Source organism: Mustela nivalis (assembly GCF_964662115.1).
Source record: "Mustela nivalis genome assembly, contig: HAP1_SCAFFOLD_292, whole genome shotgun sequence".
Lineage (NCBI taxonomy): Eukaryota > Metazoa > Chordata > Mammalia > Carnivora > Mustelidae > Mustela > Mustela nivalis.
The window spans coordinates 701,535-722,837 of record NW_028136349.1 but is presented as its reverse complement, the minus strand read 5'-3'; the positions used below and the strand labels follow the sequence as shown (position 1 = coordinate 722,837).

At 48.2% G+C, this 21,303-nt stretch overlaps 2 protein-coding genes across 11 annotated transcripts in view; both read left to right on the top strand.

Moving 5' to 3' along the window:
- Positions 1-21,303, top strand: part of LOC309857056 (conserved oligomeric Golgi complex subunit 2-like) — a gene marked incomplete at its 5' end in the record, with an annotated part of 269,912 nt that overhangs the window by 222,004 nt on the left and 26,605 nt on the right. Inside the window, one exon of one of the 2 annotated variants that reach the window (XM_082749952.1) lies at positions 6,104-6,437. The exons of the other annotated variant lie outside the window; for it this stretch is intronic. Coding sequence (XP_082606078.1) covers positions 6,104-6,197 — 94 coding nt within the window. The 3' untranslated portion in view covers positions 6,198-6,437. Of the gene's footprint in view, positions 1-6,103; positions 6,438-21,303 lie in introns of those variants that run through there. 2 annotated transcript variants of the gene reach the window in all.
- The window catches only part of LOC309857055 (uncharacterized protein), a 252,171-nt gene continuing 237,909 nt past the window's right edge, over positions 7,042-21,303 (top strand). For 7 of the 9 annotated variants that reach the window (XM_082749938.1, XM_082749940.1, XM_082749944.1 and 4 more), the window contains exons 1-2: positions 7,042-7,377; positions 7,957-8,150. In XM_082749938.1, the coding sequence (XP_082606064.1) occupies positions 7,060-7,377; positions 7,957-8,007 (369 nt within the window). In that variant the 5' untranslated portion in view covers positions 7,042-7,059 and the 3' untranslated portion in view covers positions 8,008-8,150. Of the gene's footprint in view, positions 7,378-7,956; positions 8,151-12,408; positions 12,462-21,303 lie in introns of those variants that run through there. The other 2 variants (XM_082749945.1, XM_082749937.1) reach the window with 2 other exon arrangements.

Here is a 21,303-nt window from a genome sequence, read left to right as displayed (position 1 = left end):
TTTCTTCTCATTTCCCTGATCTCTGAGTATGAATGTGCTCCAGGACCCAACCTCAGACTTCTCCTCTGTCTACACTGAGTCCTTGGTGACTGTCCCTCTTCTACCATCTGTCTCCTGATGACTTCACATCTCCACCTCCAGTCCAGACCTGGATTTTGAGCTTTCTTCCACTGCCTGCTTTCCAGATCTACCTAGATGAATTAAACCCAACATGTTCAAAACCAAGCTCTTATTCTTCTCGAGCTCTGCTGGTCTTGCAATAGCTCAAACAGGAAACTGTAGAGTCATTCTTGATTCATCTCTTTCTTTCACTGCCCACGTTTAATTCTTTGGTAGAAGCTGTGGATTCTATCTTCAAAAATATTCTAAATCTGACCAGTTCTCCACACTTCAGTTACTCCCACTGTGGTCCAAAACACCGTCTTCTATAGCCTGAGTTATTGTAATAGTCTCCTATCTGGTCTTCTGGATTCATTTTTGCTCTGTTCTAGTTTATTTTCCACTCAGCAGTTAAAGCATCCGTTTAAGACAAAAGTCAGACCTTGTTATTTCTCTGCTCTAAGATCTCCAATGGCTCCCCACTTCACTCAATACAAAATTCAGTCTTACAAAATGTAACACTCAACTTCCTTCTCAATTCATCTCCTACCTCTTCACTCAGCTGTCTCTGCCTCCGCTCACCAGCCTCCTTGGTGTTTAACAGAGTACAGCAAGTGTGTGCCTCCCTTGGGGGGTTGCACTTGTTTCCTCTTCTTAAATGTACCCGTCTTGTTCTCTGAATCCACTCAAGGATCTGCCAATGTCTTTTTATCAGAGTAATCTCCCCTAACTGCACACAGCCAGCACCAGCACCATCACAATCAACATAGTTTCTGGCCCTCTCTACTTTTGACTTCTTATCAACAGCTGACATATTATATATTTATTTATTTACTGTCTGTTCTCTCTCTTCTATTTGAGTGCATGTGCTATAAAAATGGTACTTGTGGGGGCTTTTTTCCTGATTTATTTTGTGTTCAGAAGAGGATTTGATACATAATACTCAGTACATAATTGTTGAACGAATGAATGAATCAATGGAAATATCAGGTTATCTCCATCATAAGGGAGATTTCTCTCAAGCATTTTCTATAGTATTGCCCTATTTCATTCTCTGCACCTCTGGGTTGATTAGTAGATAAAATCATCATGTAAAATCAGTTTGAGCAAGGTTGGATCCTTAAGCTTCTATGTCACCTAGGACTCCAAATGTCACGGTGTACCATGCACATTTGCCTCCAGCCTTCTCCCCCATATTTTGGTCATGGATCAGCAGCTGTGGCATCGTTCAGCTTTCTTTTCCCCTCCCCTGTCTCAGTTCCAGGAGGTCCTCCTTGGCTTTGGGCCCCCTCCTTGTGGGTGATGAAGGCAATGTAGGGAGAGGCAGCAGCTTCCCTGACTCATCCCTGCTTTCTCCATTCATACTGATCGTGTAACGCATAGCCTGTGCAGTACAGGGCTGGCCAGGTCAGTCTCTGCCACCTTAGGACCTCATTTTTGTTCCCTGCGGCAGCTTGGCCATTTGCAAAATCAGAAATTGTAAAAGTACAAACAGGAGACAATATTCCATATTTTATGGATTTTAAGATGCCCCTCCCCTCCCATTTTCTTTCACATCTCCAATGTCAGGAATTGTCTTATAGTTGGGGCTGAGCAGGTGGAAGTCCCTATAAAGTTACCACAGCTTGACCCTGTGCCATGTGGTTACTGCTCCTAGGGCACAACTGATCATCTACATCCCTTGGCATGGCAAGCCACAGGCCTTTGGAGGATCATTTAAAGAAAGAAAATAAACTGGTTATTATATGAAAATCTCAGATAAGGAAAAAAAAAAAAGAAAAAAGAAAAAGAGAAACCCCACCAGCATCAAACCACCAGAATGGACGGGTGGCAATTTGGATGACTTCAGAATACTTTTATAAGAAGTGCAGCATGCAAAACAATCTTGAGAAAGGAGAACAAAGCTGGAGGTATCAGTTTCTTGGATTTCAAGATATACTACAAAGTTATAGTAATCAAAACAGTAGGGTACTGGGAGAAAATATACGCATAAATCAATGGAAACAGGATAGAGAGCCCAGAAATAAATCCACAATTATATGGTCAATTAATCTTTGACAAAGTGGGCAAGTATAAGTAACAGAAGAAAGTCTCCTCAAAAAACAGTGTTGGGAAAACTGGAGAGCCATATGCAAAATAATGAAACTAGACCACATTCTTTTACCATACACGTAAAGAAACTCAAAATGGATCAAAGATCTAAATGTGAAGTGTGAGGTGTGCCTGTCTTGCTCAGCCTGTACAGGATGTGACTCTTATTCTTGAGGCTGTGAGTTTAGGTCCCACATTCAGTGTAAAGCTTACTTAAAAAAAAAAATTAAATGAATAAATGAGAGACCTGAAACCATAAAACTCCTAAAAGACAATAAGCAGTAATCACTTGGAGATTGGTTTTAGCAACATTATTTGTGGGTATGTCTGCTTAGGCAAGGGAAACAAGAACAAAAATAAATTATTAAGACTACAACAAAATAAAAAGCTTTTGCACAGTAAGGGAAACCCGCAACAAAACCAAAAGGGAACGTACAGAATGGGAGAAGATAGTGGTGAATGATAAACATAATAAAGGATTAATAACCAAAATATGTAAAGAACACACACACACACACACACACACAAAACCCCCCAAAAACCCAAACCCCAACATATAATCCAATTGAAAAATGGGCAGAGGACTTAATAGACATTTTTCCAAAAAATACATACAGACATCCAATAGACATGGGAAAAGATGCTCAATATCACTCATCACCAGGAAAATAAAATCAAAACCACAGGGAGATCTATCACCTTATACTTGTCAGAATGGCAGTATTAAAAAGACAAGAAAGAACAAGTGTTGGCCAGGATGTGGAGAAAAAGGAACCTCTGTACATTTTTAGTGGGAAAGTAAATTGGTGCAACAACTGTGGAAAACAGTATGGAGGTTCCTCAAAAAATTAAAAATAGATTTACCATATGCTTTAGTAATTCTAGTACTTGATATTTACCCAAAGGAAATAAAAACACTTGATTCAAAAAGATATATGCCCTCCTAGGTTTTCTGCAGCACTATTTATAATAGCCAGTATATGGAAGCAGTTCAGGTGTTTATCAGTAGATGAATGGGTAAAGATATGGTGTATATAGATATATAATGGAATATTATCCAGCTATAAAAAAGAATGAGATCTTGCCATTTGTGACAACATGGCTGGATCTAGAAGGTATTAGGTTAAGAGAAATAAGTCAGACCGAGAAAGGCAAATACCATATGATTTCACTTCCTTTTTTTTTTTCTTTTTAAGATTTTATTTATTTATTTGAAAGAGAGAGAGATCACAAGTAGGCAGAGAGACAGGCAGAGAGGCAGGTGAAGCAGGGTCCCCACCGAGCAGAGAGCCCAACTCAGGGCTCGATTCCAGGAACCTGGTATCATGACCTGAGCCAAAGGCAGAGGCTTTAACCCACTAAGCCACCCAGGGACCCCTGTAATTTCACTTCTATATGGAATATAAAAAAAGAAACAAATGAACAGACAAAAAAAAACAGAAATAGACTTTTAAATACAAAGAACAAACTGGTGGTTATGGGAGGGAAGGTGGATGGGGGATGGGTGAAATAGGTGAAGGGGATTAAGAGGTACAAATTTCCTGTTATAAAATAAATAAAATAATTTCCTGTTCTCATCTGGAGATGAAAAGTACAGCATTGGGAATACAGCCAATGATATTATAATAAGTTTATATGGTGACGTGATGATATACTTACTGTGGTGATCACTGAGTAATGTATAGAATTGTCAAATTACTATGTTGTACACCTGAAACTAATTTAACAGTGAATGTCAGCTATATGTCTAATAATAATTTTTTAAGTGCAGCATGACAGAAGCTCTGGGTGGCTCAGAGGAACATATTGTGAGAAAAATCTGGGCACTGAAATCTCTCAGTTAGAAAGTAAATAAAAGTAGTGAGATTCTTAATGTGAGGTTTGGAAAAAGGTTAACCAAAAATTTTAACTTTTATTTTTATGTATGCATTAAGGCCATATGTAATAAAAATCTGTCTAAATACTTACCAAAGAGCTTTTTGAATACATTTAAATTAAAATATTAATGAAAAGAAAACATTGTATCATAGTTTGAATGGTAGCATTTTTTGTTTCTTATTAAACTATACCAGGAAAGGAGGCCAAGACTCAATGAAATATGGCTATTATCCCCAGTTTCACAAGAGCATGAACCTCTCTGGCTTAACAAAGCCTAAGGAATCTACTACAGAAATGGGTTGTTCTTACTACCCTGGAGCCTTTTGTGCAGACTATGAACCAAAAGTTCAATATTAATCTTAAAATTAATTATATTACAAAGTTGTATTATTTGAAAGATGTGTTTAAATGACTCAAAGTTAAAAGATCTCAGTATAATGCTGGTTCTATAATTATCCTCCCAGAAAACATTACTTGTAAAACTTAATGATGTAGAACCATAATCATAGCATTGAGTAGGAGGTTGCCAAGCAGATGGGAAAGTTTTTTGGTTGTTGTTTTCCAGTTGTTTTCTTCCCTTTCCTCCCCTCCTTTCACAAGGAGAATCAGCCACCTGTTTTTAAAGGCTGAAGTGTTTTTACTGTTCTTGGTCGAAAACATTTGTTTAAACAAAATAGCACTTGGTTGCTAAACCCTTGATTCTAAATGGACATAGCCATCTCATTTTTGTTGGGCCAGGGTTTGGATAACAATTTGATTTCCCAGTCTGTTTCTTTTGTGACCATATAATCCTCTCCCAGTGTTGCATGCTCTGTGAGCTACAAGCACTTGAGAGCTCATAAGCACAAAGACTCTAAGGTTTCTTTGGGATTAGCACCATACAAATGCAGATTTGGCACAATGGAAGACTGATTCCATCCTTGTAACTGTTACTGCTCTACTTCCTCCTTCCTCTGGGTAGCAAAGCTAGCCACTGTTTTTAAAATACAGCCTCACTTTAGCTGCTGACTTTTACATTGGCTGCCTGGAGAAGAGAAGGAGTTCTTGCCTATGTATTTCAGTGTTTTGATCCCTTTCAATTATTTTTTAAAATATATATCATTAAATTTTACAGGAGTATTACAGAATTCCTAATTGCAGAATTTGAACTTGAGCTACGCAATCTTACTTTTCGTCTTCAATCTATGTGTCATTGACCCTTTTAAGTCTGATTACCTGTATGAACTCTCTTCAGAATCTTTCCCTGGTTAACACAGTATAGAGAAGTGCTGGAAACCAGTTCTTTTCTGTGACACAATTCTTCCAACGGAGTTGAAATGCTTTGCAAACAATTTCACGTATATCAGCCAATTCATATACAAAGCAATGTCATGTGAATCCTTTCCTTTTTATATATCATCTTTCAGTGATGATCAGGAATTCATGCTGGTACAGAGACTCTGGTTTGGGAGGAGGAAACAGGGGCTTGCGAGGGGAGGGCGAGAGCAGAAGCTGCTCACCTGCTGTTAGAACTGACCTTAGCTGGTGGTACCAACATCTTCACCCTTTATGCATCTGCATCCTTTATGCATGAAATAGCAATATGCCTTTCCCTGTCGTGTAATCCTTATTTAGTTAATACCCAGTAGGATTTGCAAGCCCTTCACATCTCTGTGGATTTATTTTATTTCAGAGTGCAAGTGACTTTATGGCCCAATTACCATCATTGTGACTTATTGCATTAGTGTGGGAGGGAGAGAGGAGCAAGAAACGCCTGATCACGTGTATCGTCATCAATGGAATGAGTGCCACGCACTCCTGGCCAAGGCAGATGGATGATGAAACCTTTCTGATCTATTTATCAGAACACTGAAGCCTGGGTGATTGTGCCGTATTTTAACAGACAAGTGTGTCAAGTGTATGGGTGAAGATGTTGCAGTGGTGGTGTTAGAGTAATTAATATTTGGAAGGTAATGAATACTTTGAGTTTAAAGATGTCAAAGGTCAAAGACGGGAGGAATGACTAAGATCGGATGTTGACCCCCTCAAATTACAGGGGTATTGAAGCGAGACTGAGTCACCACCTGACCCCAGAAATGAACCAGCGAGGCGGGCTCCTTATTAGAGCAAGGCTCCCGGAAGCCAGATAGCCCTTGTGCTTGCAAGAGCTCAAGGCACAGCCGGCTGTGGAGCACCGAAGCAGCAACAGCCACAGCAGCCACGGGAATCGTGACCCTCGGGCCTGGCGCCTACCTGGAATTTCCGCAGCGCCTGGTTCAGAACCACCGGGGGGGACAGCTCCCCGCCGCCGCCGGCGCCGACTGCGGAAGGGGACCGAGAGCGCGGGCTTCACGCTCCGTGAGCCGGCTGGGGCGGCGGGAAGACCGGCTGCGTCCCCCACAACCCCGGAAACCACTCGGTTCCTCCCTTCCCCCTGCAGGGCCGCGTGGGGCCTGCGGGTGGCCGTCCCGGGCCACACGTCCCGCAGGCGAGGAAGCCACCGGCCGCTCTCCCCCCTGCCGCCGCCGCCACTGCTGCACTCCTCGCCCCGCTCGACCGAGGGATGTGGGGCGGGCCCGCGCGGGCCCCGCCCCGGCCTGCTCCCCATTGGCCGGCGGGCCGGAGGTGCGAGGAGGCGGGGTCCGTCTCTGGCCGCTGGCGCCCGGCAAGGTTGGCCAGGGAGCGCGGGGTGCAGCGGGAGGGCGCGCAGGGACGCAGCGTGCGCTGAGTAGACGCAGCGGCGGCGGTAGCGGTGGCGCCTGGGCCCGGCCGCAGCCCCTGCCTCCCGCCCTGCGTCCCTCCGCGGCCTGCAGCCTGCGGCGCCCGAGCTTCGAGGGTGCTTCCTCGGGCGCTGGGCCCGAGGCGGCCAAGACGGCGGGCGGCCGGGCGCGGCGGGCGCTGTGCTGCGGGCTGCGCTGGTGGGGGGCGGCGGGCCGCGTCGCGGGCCCAGTGCCCGGCGCGTGCGGCCGGGAGGCGCTCTGTGGGGCCGGCGCGCCGGCGGCGGCCGGGGCTATGGCCCAGGTCGGCGGGAGCGCGCGGAGGAGGGCGCCGGCGCTGCTCGAGGCGGCACGCGAGCGCTACGAGAGCCTGCACATTTGGGACGACGTGTTCCGCGAGTCCGGCCCGGACAGCAGCGGGAACCCCTTCTACAGCACGTCCGCCGCCTCGCGCTCCTCCTCGGCCGCCTCCTCTGAGGCCCAACACGAGCGCCCCGGCCCCCGCTGCCTCCCGACGCCCCCGAAGCGCAGGAGTCCCACGAGGACGAGGCCAGCGCGGGTTGGAGTGCCACGCTGCGGGACCGCCCGCCCCCGCGCTTCGTGGACACTGGCGGTAAGGCGCGGCCCGCGGGGGCGGCCTGGGGAGGCGTGAGCGCGGGGCTGGGAGAACTCCAGACGCTCCGCCGGCGGGCTGCTTGAGGGCGGCTTTTCGGTCAGCACACAGATGGGGCCCTGGCAGCGGGGATTTGAAGTGGGAGAATCAATCTGGTTGCGTGGTGGTGGTTGGTGGGGGCCGCTCTGACTTCCCCGCGGATGGAGAGGATGAGGCGGAGGCCCAGGTTGCACCCTGCCGCTGGCAAGGACCCAAGGGGGGGCCTTCCCTCCCTTGCTGGGAGTGTCCAACCTAGTCACACCTGTGGGGTTGCTCGTTAGGGGTGCGTTTGAGTTAGGTTCCTAAAGCCCGATGCAGCTTTTGTGTGTGTGTGTGTGTGTGTGTGTTTGTGTCTGTGTGTGTTTGTTGCGGGTGGGGGGGTACGTAAATCGTTTTGTGTGGATGGCCCCAGAGCAGCGTTACCCAGGTGCCAGGGGTGGGGCAGCCAGCCTTTGGAGGGAGGCCTAGTGTGAGCCAGGATGTCTTCACTGGCTCGTGTTTTCTCCAGTGAATCTGACCAACATTGTCCATGCCTTTCAGGATCACTTGCTGAGACCAGAGAAGAGTGAGAGGACCAGTTATCAGCGTTAAGCTGTCTGCTCTCGCTCCAGAAGGCACTTGTGTGTTCTGCTTACCGACACGGTCATGGTCAAGCCCCTGATATCTGGAGGTCGCAGGCCTGCTGGCGGTTGTGGCTGCTTGAAATCCTCCTTTACTGCCTACTTTTTGGAAAGGTAATTCTGACATGTCTCTGCTTAGCCTGCAGAAGCTCTGCGGCCTCTGCCCTCTGGGAGAGGTGGAGACCAGCCAGCAGTCCCACCTGTCCCCTGATGCTTTCTGTTCCTTGCTCGACAGCCTACTGTGGCAGGCCCTTGTTTCTGCACACCATTTTCTTGTGTTGAAGAGTGTGCAACCAGTGTTGTGGAGGACCAGGGAGTAGCCATACTGGACCCAATGCTGCTCTCCCTGTGGCTCTCCATGATTGTTGTTCAACCATGGAAGGCAGGCCAAAGGGAACCCTGGCTGGTGCCTGAGCTTGGATCTGGACCTTGTGCCACAGCCTGCTGGTAGGCTAATTGGGTTGGCTGGACTCTCTCAGCAGGGAGTGGTCTGCAGACCTCCCACGGACAGGCTGCAGTGTGGACACCCGAGCTACAGCTGGGCTCTAGGGTCCGAGTCAACTCTGCTGTGTTTTGGAATGGGTGAATTTAACATATTCTCATTTAGGCTTTAGTTCAGAGTTTGGGAATTTTGAAAGTCACATCACCCTGCATAATCCTTTTAAACCCCATACATTTCCCAGAATGTCATAAGGGTTTCCAGCCCCAGATGGCTGTTTTCCATTCAATTAGCTCTTTAAGAATTGTACGTACCCAGAGCTCTGGTTTGGCAGACTTGATGCTGTGAGTGCTGTGATCCAGTTTTTAATCTTGGAACATGAGAGACATGTCCTCTTGTTTCCCTCCCTCTCTGGGGAAAATAGGGGAATTGTGTTAGCTTAAGCCTGGTTATGACTAAGAGCCATGAGTGTTGGTCTGAGAAGGATGAGCGCACCTAAATACATTTTCAAGCAATATTATGTTTCTCAGTAACCTATACTTGGGAGAAATTCTGCATCAGAGCAATTTAGTCTAGCCACTGCGGCACTTAAATGGTCATGAAGTTCAGGATCATTTGTCATTTAGCATCAGGTTCAAATTCTGCTTCCTTTGGATGTGCACTGAGCTCACATCTGGACCCGAGAATCACAGGCAGGCAGGTGCTTTAACGAAAGACATTTAGTGGTTATTGGATGGTATCTATACCCAATTTTGTTTTCCGGTTTTTTGTGGAAGCTTGCTTTTAAAATCCAGCCCTAATGAAGAATTTCCTTTTCTTCTTGAAACAGTCTTTCCCTGTGGGAAATTCGGGGTGGTGGCGGAAGGGTGATGTGGATGGTTTATTAAGCATGAGTTCAGATGGCCTGGAACAATGGGATATGATTTATGGGGCCTGGAAATAGATGCCGAGCAGAGAAAACCCTTGTGTCCCGTGGTGGGGGGGGAGAGATGGACGGGTTTGTTAAGAGTGAGAGCTGCACCCTAGCCAGTCTGAGAGCAGAGAGGCTCGGGCTCTGAGGTTTATTAAAGTGTCAAATATAACCTCACTTTAGGAAGGCAGCTTGGGCCTGTCTTCCATCTTTGTTCCCTGGTTCACTGACAGACGTCAGCAGGCCGGTGGGGTAGGAAACGGTGGCAAACAGGATGGTGGCATTTGGATCTGTGATCAACCCTCGAATAGGAAAATCCGTAGCAGAAATGGCTGTTGCTGCTAGAAGCAGATGAGGAAAGCAAAGGACTTAGGGAACAGGTTTCATGCCTGCTTTCTGCTGCAAAAGCGTGTCTGTGTGTGTGTGTGTGTGTGTGTGTGTGTGTAGATAAATGAATGTGTATGTGTGCATAGGTGTCTTACACATAAATATGTATTGCTTGTGCTGGCTTGGGCTGGTTGGGGATTTTGGTTTTGGTTTTAAATTGGAGATCACAGGTGCTGTCTAGGAGTCCCGCTGATGCCCTAGACTCCCTGCGCCAGAGAGAGGCTTCGGCACTGGGCACCCCTGAGCTTGGATCTGCATCTGGAGTGCAGAAGGGAGGCACCTGGTGCCCAGCCAAGGGGAGGAGGGCAGGGAGGCAGAGGTGTTTCTGTGGTTCAGGTTGAGACTAGTCCGCGAGCAGCTCTTCTAGTCTTCCAGTCTTCCCAGATTCTTCCTTCTGTTCTGTCCATGCATTTAGCTTCCTGGATCAGGCGCTCCAGAAGTGCAGCCAGCAGATAGGAGTGGAGGTACCCTATCCCTCTCCCCCTTCCCTCTCCTCCCTGGCTTCTGGTTGTGCCTGGAGATATGGGCCCCCTTGAGGTGATTTAAATACAAAGACCATGCTTGCCCTGCTGCCTCTTAAACCCTGTCTGAAGGGAGGGTCAGCCTGGAAGCTGAAGATGCGTGCTGGGACCCCAGGGTCCAGAACCTTCTCCTGATCAGACTTACAGCTCTCCCTCTAAAATAACCCCTTCAAGCTGTCAGCCTCACCTGCCCACTGTGTAAATAACTGACACAGCAGGCGGGCTCACTCCTTGGAAGCAGCACGAAATTCAGGACGCGCTGGTTTCCGGGCTTCTGCCCTTCTCATTTCCCATTCCGAGCAGTCTTGTGACTTGTTTCCTCTGAGGAGGCAAAGGAACAGGCAGATTCCCAGATGCTCAGGGGCCCCTCTGTGTTTGGCTTTGTCGGTGGTTCCTTTGCCGTGGCTGGCTGCATTCTGAGCTGTTTGCTTTTTCTCTTAGAGGCTGGACATCCTAAGAGTTTTTTTTTTCTGTGTACCGTGTCAGCAACCCTCGGTAATCATTCAGCAGGGAGGTGTGACCTTGAGAAGCTGAAGAGGACCGTAGGGCTTTGGAAATTAACATGGTTAAATGTTTTATCTTAGGGTTTGTTGTTGGTTTACTCGGCTTAAAGTCTTTTTTGACTGAGAAGTAAGAGGAGAAACATCTTAAAGCTAGAGTTAAATGTATATGCTCGTAATGGGTTTGTGAGCTGAGGTACCTGGGCCCTCGTCATTGGTGTCCACGGTGAGCCACTGCTCCCAGCTTTAGCTCTGTATGGCATTCGGTGGCTCTGGGAGGAGCTGGGTGCCTGGGCGAGCGACAGGGTACGCCTTATGCAGTGCTCCCTAATAGTCAGCCATGTGCCCCTACCACACAGAATTCAGAGAAGGGAGCTTCCTGGAGGGAGGTGGTGTTCAGGCTGTGGGCATGACGGTGACCACAACCAGCAGGCCCCGGTCATAGTGTTCCATTTCATAATCACGCCAAACATTTGCGAGTACTCCGAGTACTCCGAGAGAGCCGCGATCACCTCCACTTCACAGAGAAACATGGTTTCGTCTGAGGCGATGAGATGACCTGGGGAAGTGGTAGCCTTCTCTCGAGGGAGACTTGATTAATCAGGGAAGGTCGTGCCTTTTTAGTTTTTTTTTTTTTTTTCTTTACAGCATCTGAAAACTTTTGCTGTCAGAAATACTTTTGTATTTTTACAGGGAATTGCTTGTAACTTTTTCTCAGGGCGTACGCAGTTCAGTGAGGTCTAATGCATGCATGGATTTGGATTTGTGTAACCAATCTGCACAGTCGGATAAGAGACAGGAAATCTGGAATGTTATCTCTATTTAATCTGTCTCAGCCACTGTGATGAGCGTGGATAGAGCGCTTCTGCAAGCAGCAGGGCTCTGAATCCATGGGGAATCTGGGGGTTGTGTGGGGTCTGGTACTCAGCTTTATTTTATTTATTTTATTTTTTTAAAGATTTTATTTATTTTATTTGACAGATAGAGATCACCAGTAGGCAGAGAGACAGGCAGAGAGAGGGACGAGGAAGCAGACTCCCTGCTGAGCAGAGAGCCCGATGCGGGGCTCGATCCCAGGACCCTGAGATCATGACCTGAGCCGAAGGCAGAGGCTTTAACCCACTGAACCACCCAGGCACCCCTGGTACTCAGTTTTAGAGTTGAAAACTCACCTTTTATTTTTAAGAAGTGTGATTGTGTATTTTTTCTTATTAATAAGTAATATATGTACATTTTAGGGAAAAAAATGATAAAATTTTAAGAAATCCCATAACCTCTCATGACCTTAGCTAATCATAGTTAATCATATTGAGTATATTCTTCATATATCTTAAGTGTCAGATTGTTGGGTGACCTGCTCTTTAATTGTAATTAATATATTGTAGTCGTTTCCCATTTACATTTTTAAATGTCGATTTTAATGAGTCCGCGGTATCACAGTTTCCTCTGGGTCAGTGTTGTTGCTGCCTCCCTCTTGTATTTGTTCTGCTGTGATAAATATTCTTGAAACCTAAGTCTGTGTGCACATCTGTAGCACAATCCTTAGCAGAAAATGACCGAAGCAGAATTGAATCAAGGACCCACTGTAAGGTTTTTGGTGTCTGTGGTGAAATAGGTCTCCAGAAACATATCTACAATGCTCCTGCCGGCTGTGCACCGAAATCCTTAGAAAGTCATGCTCGGAGGACCTGCTCCAGTGTGTGATTCCTGCCCGTTGGGGCTCTTAGAGGACCGTTGCTTTTGGTAAAGCTTGCTGAGGTGTAATACACACACACAGCACGTGAGTCCTAGCATGCGGCACGCTGTGTGTAACTACTACCCAGATGATGATCAGGAACGTTCTGAGCACACCAGAGGTTCCCTCCTGCTCCTTCCCAGTCAGTCACTCCCTGCCCCCTGCTTCTCTTCCATCACCAGCCATCAAGTTTGCCTGTTACCTTGCTCTGGTGGTTCGGTTCCTCAGGACATGTGTGGATTCCTTCTTGTTGTCGTGTATGTGGCATCTTAAATTTCGTTATCATCTGTTGTCTTCCATCACGTAGGTACTGTAGTCGGTTATCCGTTCTCCTGTTAATGGTCTTTTACATGGTATCCAGTTTGGGGCTTCTGAGGATAAGCTGCTTCAGACATTCTTGTGGTTTTGATGGGCAGATACATTTCCCTTGAGCATGTAAACCTAGGAAAAGGTTTTCCAGGTCCTAGATTAGATGCGGGTCTCCCCTGTCGACCTCGTGGACTGGGTGAAGTTTTGCTGAGGCCTGTCTTGTGCATGGCCAGATGTTGGCCACCTCCATTTGGCCTCTCCCCACCAAATGCCCAGTAGTGCCCTTTCCTCCAATTACATCAACCCCACCCGCCGCAGCGCGCCCGCACCTGCCTGCCCTGCCCACCGCCTTCTGCGGGCCCAGCGAACTCACTGCGCAAGTAGCGCCTCCCGGGGAGGCAGGGGTTATGGGCTGGCGGGCAGGGCTTGGGGGAGTGCATCGGTGCCCCGCTGACTCAGGTACTGAGGGGCTGGGGAGGGGTAGGGGCGCTAGGGAGAGAGGGAGGCTGTGTTCCTCCTGCCCGCTGCCACCTGCTGCTTCGTCCAAGGGAGCGGGAGGGGGGTCTGGCAGACAGGTTGCTGCTGGCCTGGTGCTCCTATGCCCCATAGCCCTTGCCCCACAGCCCTCGCTCCACTTCTCTGTATCCAGGGAACCCGTGGGGCCCTACTGACATCAAGGAGCCCAGCACCACTGGGCTTGTCTGACCCCCGGAGAGACGCCTGTGCTGACAGGCTTCTTTTCCAGAACTTGATGGAAAATTTTGTCCCTCAGAATTGCCGGGCCCCCCAGCCCGAGAGGAGCTGGTTCTGCCCGCGCAACCTGGGCCCCACTGGGCCCCCTCCACCTCAACTGCCTTTTACCCAGGAGCCCCAGGATACCATTCCTTTCTGGCCCATGGACCCCTTCCCCCCACCCCCACCCCCACACCTCTATTTTGGGCCTGCGACCACCCTGGGATCACTTCCATCTCCGGCCCCCTAGCCCACAGGTCCTTGTCCACCTCCAGGCCTGACCCCTGGCCCCTCTCAACTCTGGGGTCACTGAAACCCTTCCACTTGGGGGCCACTGGCATCTGCGATCCCAGACTCCCGGGACTCCCCTCCACCTTGGAGCTCCCTACCCTGTTTCCTCTAGGAACTGCTGTGCCTAGAGCACCAAAACCCCACATTCTCAAGCCAGCTGTCTTCGGGCCAGGGACTCAGGTATCCTCAGGGACCCTCATTTCTGGGGCACATACTCCTCTCTGTGCAGGAGAGAGCAGGCTTGGGGATCCTTCACTCCAGCTGGATGAAGGGGCAGAAGCTGGGGTGTGTGTGAGGGGGTGCTCACAGGTGGCCTCCCTTGGTAAGGAGCTTCCAGGAGGAAACTTCAGGGCGAGGCCAAGATGTGGAAGCCTCAGGAAGCACTGGCTGCACAGACTCCAGGCTCCTGGCTTGGGCAGTGGGCATTTAGTGGCCAGAGCCCTACAGGGCCAACCCCGTCCAAACCCACCCCACCCTGGCTGGCTTTTTTGTCTTGAATTTGCACAGCATCCTTTTCTCCAGTATGAAATTGAAAGCTTTGCTTTGGAAAGTTTTGTGTCCAGGAGGCTCCTGGGCATCCACTTACTTTATTTCCGGAGGCTAGTTGAGGAGGGTGGAGTCTTTGGGACCTTAACAACAGGTCTCCTGATCCTTCCTGACTTCCTTCTTTTTTTTTTTTTTTTTTTAGATTTATTTATTTGAGAGAGAGAAAGAGATAAAGAGCACACCACAGAACACATGCAGGCACAGGTGAATGGGCCAGGTGAATGGACCTGTGCCAAAACAAAGAGTCAGATGCTCAACCAGCTGCAACCACCCCCCCCCCGCACCCCTTTTACAGATGGGTTACATCTACACACTGTTAGGTGCTTTTCCTGAACCCAGCTAGTCTTACAGCAGTCCTAGGACACTGTCTCTTGCCCAGAGTCTCTGGTCAGTACCAACCCATGCCTCAAGTGTGGGAATGACTTCTTCCTGACTCCTTTTTTTTTTTTATAAGATTTTTTATTTTATTTTATTTATTTGACAGAAAGAGATCACAAGTAGGCAGAGGCAGGCAAAGAGAGAGAGAGGAGGAAGCAGGCTCCCTGCTGAGCAGAGAGCCGGATGTGGGACTCGATCCCAGTACCCTGAGATCATGACCTGAGCCGAAGGCAGCGGCTTAACCCACTGAGCCACCCAGGCGCCCTTCCTGACTCCTTCTTAACTCCCTGTCCAGCCCGGGTTGCCCACCCCCCTCCAGGCTGTCCTAGTTGTATATATTGGATCTCTGTAGATTGTGGGCACTATCAGATCCTCACCTGTCATGACCGGCGCAACAAATCAACCAGGAACATGAGGGTAAGAGGAAGAAGAAAAGAACTCGAGAAGCAAAGAGATGGGGGGCAGGAGGAGCACTGAGGAGGATGTCCAGCAGTGCTAAGTTTATTCAAAGCATTAAGGCCATATATATAGTGACATTACGTCTGTGTTTAGTTAAGCAACTACGGTTCCTCATGACGCCAAATGGCTGATGCCAGTACAAATACAGCAAACGTGAAAGTAATTTATGGGCTGTACTAAGGCAGCAAGGGCCAGCAACAAACTTTTTAGCCCAACCGAATTGTTCTCATTTGTTTAGTAAGCGTGTGGGAAGTCACGTAGGTGAGTGTACAACACATAGCACAGACTCTTTCCCAGTGCTACTGAACTTTTTCCGTCCTAAACCTTTTGTTAGTTTATTTGGACTTTAAAGGAGGCACAAATCAGGGTCTGGTTTGGTTCTTGTCTCAAGCCTTATTGCGGCCTCCCACACTCACCGAAATGAGAACATGGCTCAGGGTTATGGAGTGAATATACCCTTTAGGAAACATTAAAGGACGTAGCATAACTGGTCCGGGGTCACCCAGCCTGTGAGAGGCATGGGTGAGATTCAGACTGCACTGGGTCCCACAGCCATTTTCAGCTCACCTTAGTGTCCAACCTGGTCCCAGAAGGTTCCTGCTCAGGACTTTGCTTTGTGCTGAGCTGGGCTTGCTTCCTGCCTGTGAAGCCATTTTCACAGTGTGTCCCCAGCCCACCCTCTCACATTGAGCATCAGTGCTGCCTTGGCTGGCCTCTGTTGATCGTGCCGTTCCTCTCCATCCCTCTGTCACCCCTCCGGCCCACTGTCCTACTGCCCTCTGTCCAGTGGGCCAAGTTCTGAGTTTCTTGCCTGCACTTCCTCTTAACTGTGCTCTGTTGAAATCCTCTCTAACAGGGAGGACCTGCTTATCAGAGCAGCTTGATTTGGAATTTGTCTTCCCTGGAGGTCAGAGCTTCTGACCATCATGTCCCCAGCCTCAGCACTGGGGATGCCTGCCAAGCCTATTCTGGGTGCTTGTGGAGCTCTGGGATCTTGGAGAAGATTTGCCATGAAAATAAGCATTTATACATAACACGGAAGAGAATATTTGAGGAAATTGAGTGGGTGTCATCTGGTAATGTTTGTGTTAGGATGGTTCTGAAATTTCTGGGCCCTGAGTTACCAAGAATCCTAGGTTGCCCAGCTGGAAGGACCTCAGTTAGATCAGCTGGGCTCCTCACCTCATTTGACAGATGGGAAGTTGAGGCCCAGAGCTTAGTGCCACAGAGCAGGAGTGAGGAGAGATGTTAGTGACAGGAAGAAACCATAGGGTAAGCACAAAGTGGCTGAGCCTGGGCTTTGTTTATGCAAATGAGTTGCTAAAACAGTGGACCTGAGGCTGCTGACCCTATCTAGTGCCCAGCAAGAAGTAACACCAGCCCACACCTTCTGAGGTTTAACTCATGCCAGGAATGATTCTCAGTGTTTTATTTGTGGGCACCTGGGTTTCTCAGTTGTTCAGCTGAGGTTATGCCCCCAGGGTGCTGGGATCTAATCCTCCCCAGGCTTCCTGCTCAGTGGGAAGCCTGCTTCTCCCTTTCACACTCCCCCTGTGTGTGTTCCCTCTCACCCTGTCTCTCTCTCTCTGTCAAATAAATAATAAAATCTTAAAACAAGAAAAACAACACCAAAATGCTTTATTTGCCTTAGGAGATAGGGTCTGTTATGGTTACCATTTTAATGCATGGAAATATGGGCACAGGAGAGCTAAAGGAGTCCAAGGTCACACAGCTTGCAAGTGGAGGAGTCAAGATTTGAACCCTGGGCAGCCTGCCTCCAGAACCTGTATTATTTTTTCCCTTTGTGTATGTCATTTTTAAAAACCTTTCCCTGAATTCTAACAGAGATGTGTAAACATTGTTAAGCATGTAGTTTATTGATCATCACAAAGCTTAGGTTCTGAAGCATTGCAGCAAGCTGGGGTGGGCTTTGATGTCAGACCTGGTTGGAATCCAGTTTCTGGTGCTGCATGACTTTAGGTGACTTACTCAGCGTCAGTTTCTGCACTGAGTTTGGCAGCCTTGTGATGAGTAGATCGTGTGACAGTGCCTAGCGGGTTTGGTGCCTGGCGAGTGTTTAATAAATGGTTTTCTCTTCTTAATAATGAAGATTCTAAGTTGTGTTGGTTTTGTTAAGCAGTCCGAATACCTTCCTCATCGGTCAGTTGCCTGTCAGTCGCCTTGTAGGTACTTGTGATGAGTCATTTGTTAAGTCACTATATATAGCTGAAACATTTGGGGGTAGTGGGGGGACACCCCCCCTGCCCCCACTACCCCTGCATTGAAAGTCTGTAATTTAAAATGTTCCACCTGTGCCTGTTTTTGTTTTTTTTTTTAAACATAATTACTTTGGGACAGTGAAAGTTCTATGTCTTCTCCTTAGGGTTGTGACGGAGCCTTTGGGGACCTGCAACAGCTTACTTCCAGTTTCTGTCTGGCATGCTGATGGGCCAGAACTTATTTTAACAACATTCCATCACATTCCAGGCACCTGGAAGGAGGAATATGTTGAACTTCTCGGAAATTATTTTTTGGAACTGTTTTTATCCTGAGGAATAACCCATATAAAAATCGAATGACCTTTATGGTTGACTTTTCCACTCTACATAATGCAAACTGAAAAACTCGTTGTTTTCAGCTGCTTCTGCAGCAGTGGGAAGAGCAAGCCTGTGGGAGTCCTCCCCAGGTTGGCCCCAGCACAGAGCTGCATCATTCTACACACCCCTCATGCCTTGTCTCCTTGTCTGTGAGGTGGTAATGATGGTGCAGGGAGTCCAGGGGTTGTCGTGAAGGTTACAGAGATGGGGGGTGTAAACTTTGAACAGTGTGCCCCACATAAAATGCAGATCTGGTGAGCAGAGGCAGCTGCTCACATTAATTGTTGATGCCAAGGCACTGGAGTTCCACAACAGCCTATGCCTTTCTTTCCTGGGTCCTTTTAGTCTCAGCCACCACCTTAGAGAAAGTGACTCAGCAAGGCTGGTGCTTGTGGAGCCCTCTACAAAGCCAGCTAATTCACACGGGTGATGCCCTGGAGATAAGGGGGTTTTCCTGGGTGGTAGGACCCCATTTCAGAGGCTTAACTAGCCGGTTTCTCCTAACTGGTGCTGTCCTCCAGGGTCAAGATGAAGGCCTGCCAGGAGCCTGGTGGTCTCGCCAGAGTTTTCCACTGGAAGCATGAAGGACCCCATGGGGCCTCGTGCAGAATGACATGGGTGTTGGAGGGAGAACAGGGGGGACATCGCCTGTACCATCATGGGCAGGTCACTATATCTGGCTCACGCCGGCTTTCTTCCCATCTGGGAAATGGCAGAAGACCATGCTTTTTCACAGGAGGGATGAGGGTTTAGGGAGGTATTTGATGACTGTGTAGGGCTGCATGAGTAACAGAGTTGACGGAGGGGCCTTGGAGTCACAGACTTGGGTTCAGGCCCCTGCTGCTGCCACATAAAAGTAGATCGCTTGGGTAAGCCATGGACCTCAGTGTCCCCCTCTGTGCACTGGGGATAATACCTAGCATGTAGGTCTGTGACGGGTACAAAATAGAAGGCCATATTAGGAGCTTAGAGAAGAGCCTGGTACTCACTAGATTGTAGTTTTATGGTGATACTCTGGCATCACTGGTGTTGCAGACCTGGTCCTATCCTCTGGAAGCTTTGGCTGTGTGACAGATGGCTTATGAGGCCGTGGCTGACAGAAAGAAGCGGCGTCTGTCTTTTCTTAAGATTAAGGGTACAGAGGGGTGCCTGGTGGCTCAGTCTTTGAAGCATCCAACTCTTGGTTTCAGCTAAGGTCATGATCTCAGGGTGGTGGGATTGAGCCCTGAGGTGTGCTCTGCTCTCAGTGTAGAATCTGCTGGAGGTTCTATCTCCCTGTATTTGTGTGTGTGTGCTCTCTCTGTATCTCTGTCTCTGTCTCTCTCTCCCTAAAATAAATGAATCTGTAAAAATAAAGAAATACATACATGCATAAGTTAATTAATTATGGGTACAGAAATCAGTGATGGAGCTGGGCTAATGGGATGCTTGGCAGCAAAGACAGGTGCACCCTGCTTGAAGGCTCGGGGGTAGCTGCGGTGTCACCAGTGGTGATGGGGGTGTGAGGAAGTTGCCTCATGCAGCATCCAGAGGGCAACTTAGATGGGGAGGGTTCCAGGGAGTAAATGCCCATGGGTAGGAAGCATCTTCAGGCAGATGAATGTCAGAGGGTGTCCTCATGGATGGGGAGGCACCCTTTCTCCCTGAAGCTGCCCACCAGTGGAGGTTTGCCTGCTGGGGACATAACTAAATCATTGGGGTTTAGCCTCCTAAGCTGTTAATTTATGAAGATGTGGCCAAGACCTTGTCTCACTGCTTTTTAAAGAGAAGTAAATTAAACTGTTGTTTGCGATGGTGTTGTCTTCCAAAGGCTCATTCAGAGTCAGTGACAGAGCTGCGGTGGGCTTTCCAACTTGTCTTGAAAGCCTGGTCCAGGCAAGGGTGAGGGATATTCCCATCTCTTGGGGTCTCTTGCCCTCTCTGTTTATGGCAGAACGTGGTTTTGTGAGTGGTAAATAAACAGGCATCTTGTGCAGATCCTTCAGCTCTTCGTGTGGCTGCAGTAGAGGAAATTCCCATTCACTGGGCACAGACTGTGGCTGGACGGGCGGTGTGGCGGGGCTCTCACCGAGCATTCTCCTTTCATTCTCTTGCTTCAGTTTCTGGGAGGGAGGGAGATGACCCCCATCCCCTGTTCTTCTAACAAGTTTGCTTTTGCTGCGTTGACTAGAGAAGGGCCAGGCTTCCTGAAGATGAGTAGGATGATTCAGTGACACCCAAAAGGTGACCAGACATGAGTTTTGTGGTGTTGCCACTTTCCTGCTGGCCAGGAGGGAAGTTGAGGCCCAGGAAAGTTACACTTTCTCGCTGTGGTAAGCGGCAGAGCCATGTCAGCCGGTCCAGGCCCTGGCTTTCAGGTCTGTTTTCTGTGAGCATTTCCTCTTGTGTTTCCAGCTTTTGGCCTGTTTGACCTATCAAACTATTGATGGTGTATTGATAATTCTAATACTCTCGACATTGTGAGAGATTAGCTCTTCACTTTGTGCTAGAAATGTTTCTTGCTGTATTTTTCTTTTAATTTAAAAAAAAAAGTCAAAGTCCCACATTTCTGCCCATATGAATCTCCCTGAGTCTCCCTGTTGTGAAGTCGTTGGGTTTGGGGATTTCTAGGGCAGGGGCCCTGACATAGTTGGTGGTGGCTTTGCCTGAAGGAGCCCATGGCTCAGGACTTAGAGTGGGGACTGGAGCAGTGTGAACTGTGGCCTGAAAATGTGTACGTGTGTGCTGAGGTGGTGCCCAGATTCTTTTGGAGGATGAACTGAGGTTTTGATCAGTAGGTTAGAGAAACACTTGATGGAATAACACTGATAATTTTGTTTTTGTATTCAATCCTAATTTTGTGTTTTTGCTTTCGTATAGTGCAGTGTGCTCTATGTTCTAAGAAAAAATTGGCAATCAATTCATACAGTATCATGATTTAATAATCCTTCCTCACTTACCAGGTCATATTTCAGGTTTTTATATGTAGTTTTTATATCTGTAGTTCTGTTTCTGAATTCTGCATTTTGATTCATTCCTTCATTTTTAAATTTCTTATTTTAAAGATTTTATTTATTTGAGAGAGAGAGAGAGAGAGAGAGAGAGAATGAGCTAGGAGCAGGGGCAGAGGTAGAAGGAAAGGGAGACTCCTCACTGAGCAGGGAGCCTGATGTGGGTCTCAGATCCCAGGTCTCTGAGATCAGGACCTGACCCAAAGGCAGATGCTTAACAGACTGAGCTACCCAGGTGCTGCCACATTCCTTCATATTTTTATTTTTTACTCCAGTGCTGCACTGTTTGGCTGGTTGCTTCAGTTTCTGGGAGGGAGGGAGATGACCCCCTCCCCTGTTCTTCTAACAAGTGTGCTTTTGCTGTGTTGACTGGAGAAGGGCCAGGCTTCCTGAAGATGAGTAGGATGATTCAGTGACACCCAAAAGGCAGTGGCTATCATTGTTCCCACTGTGCTTCAACAACTTCACCCACT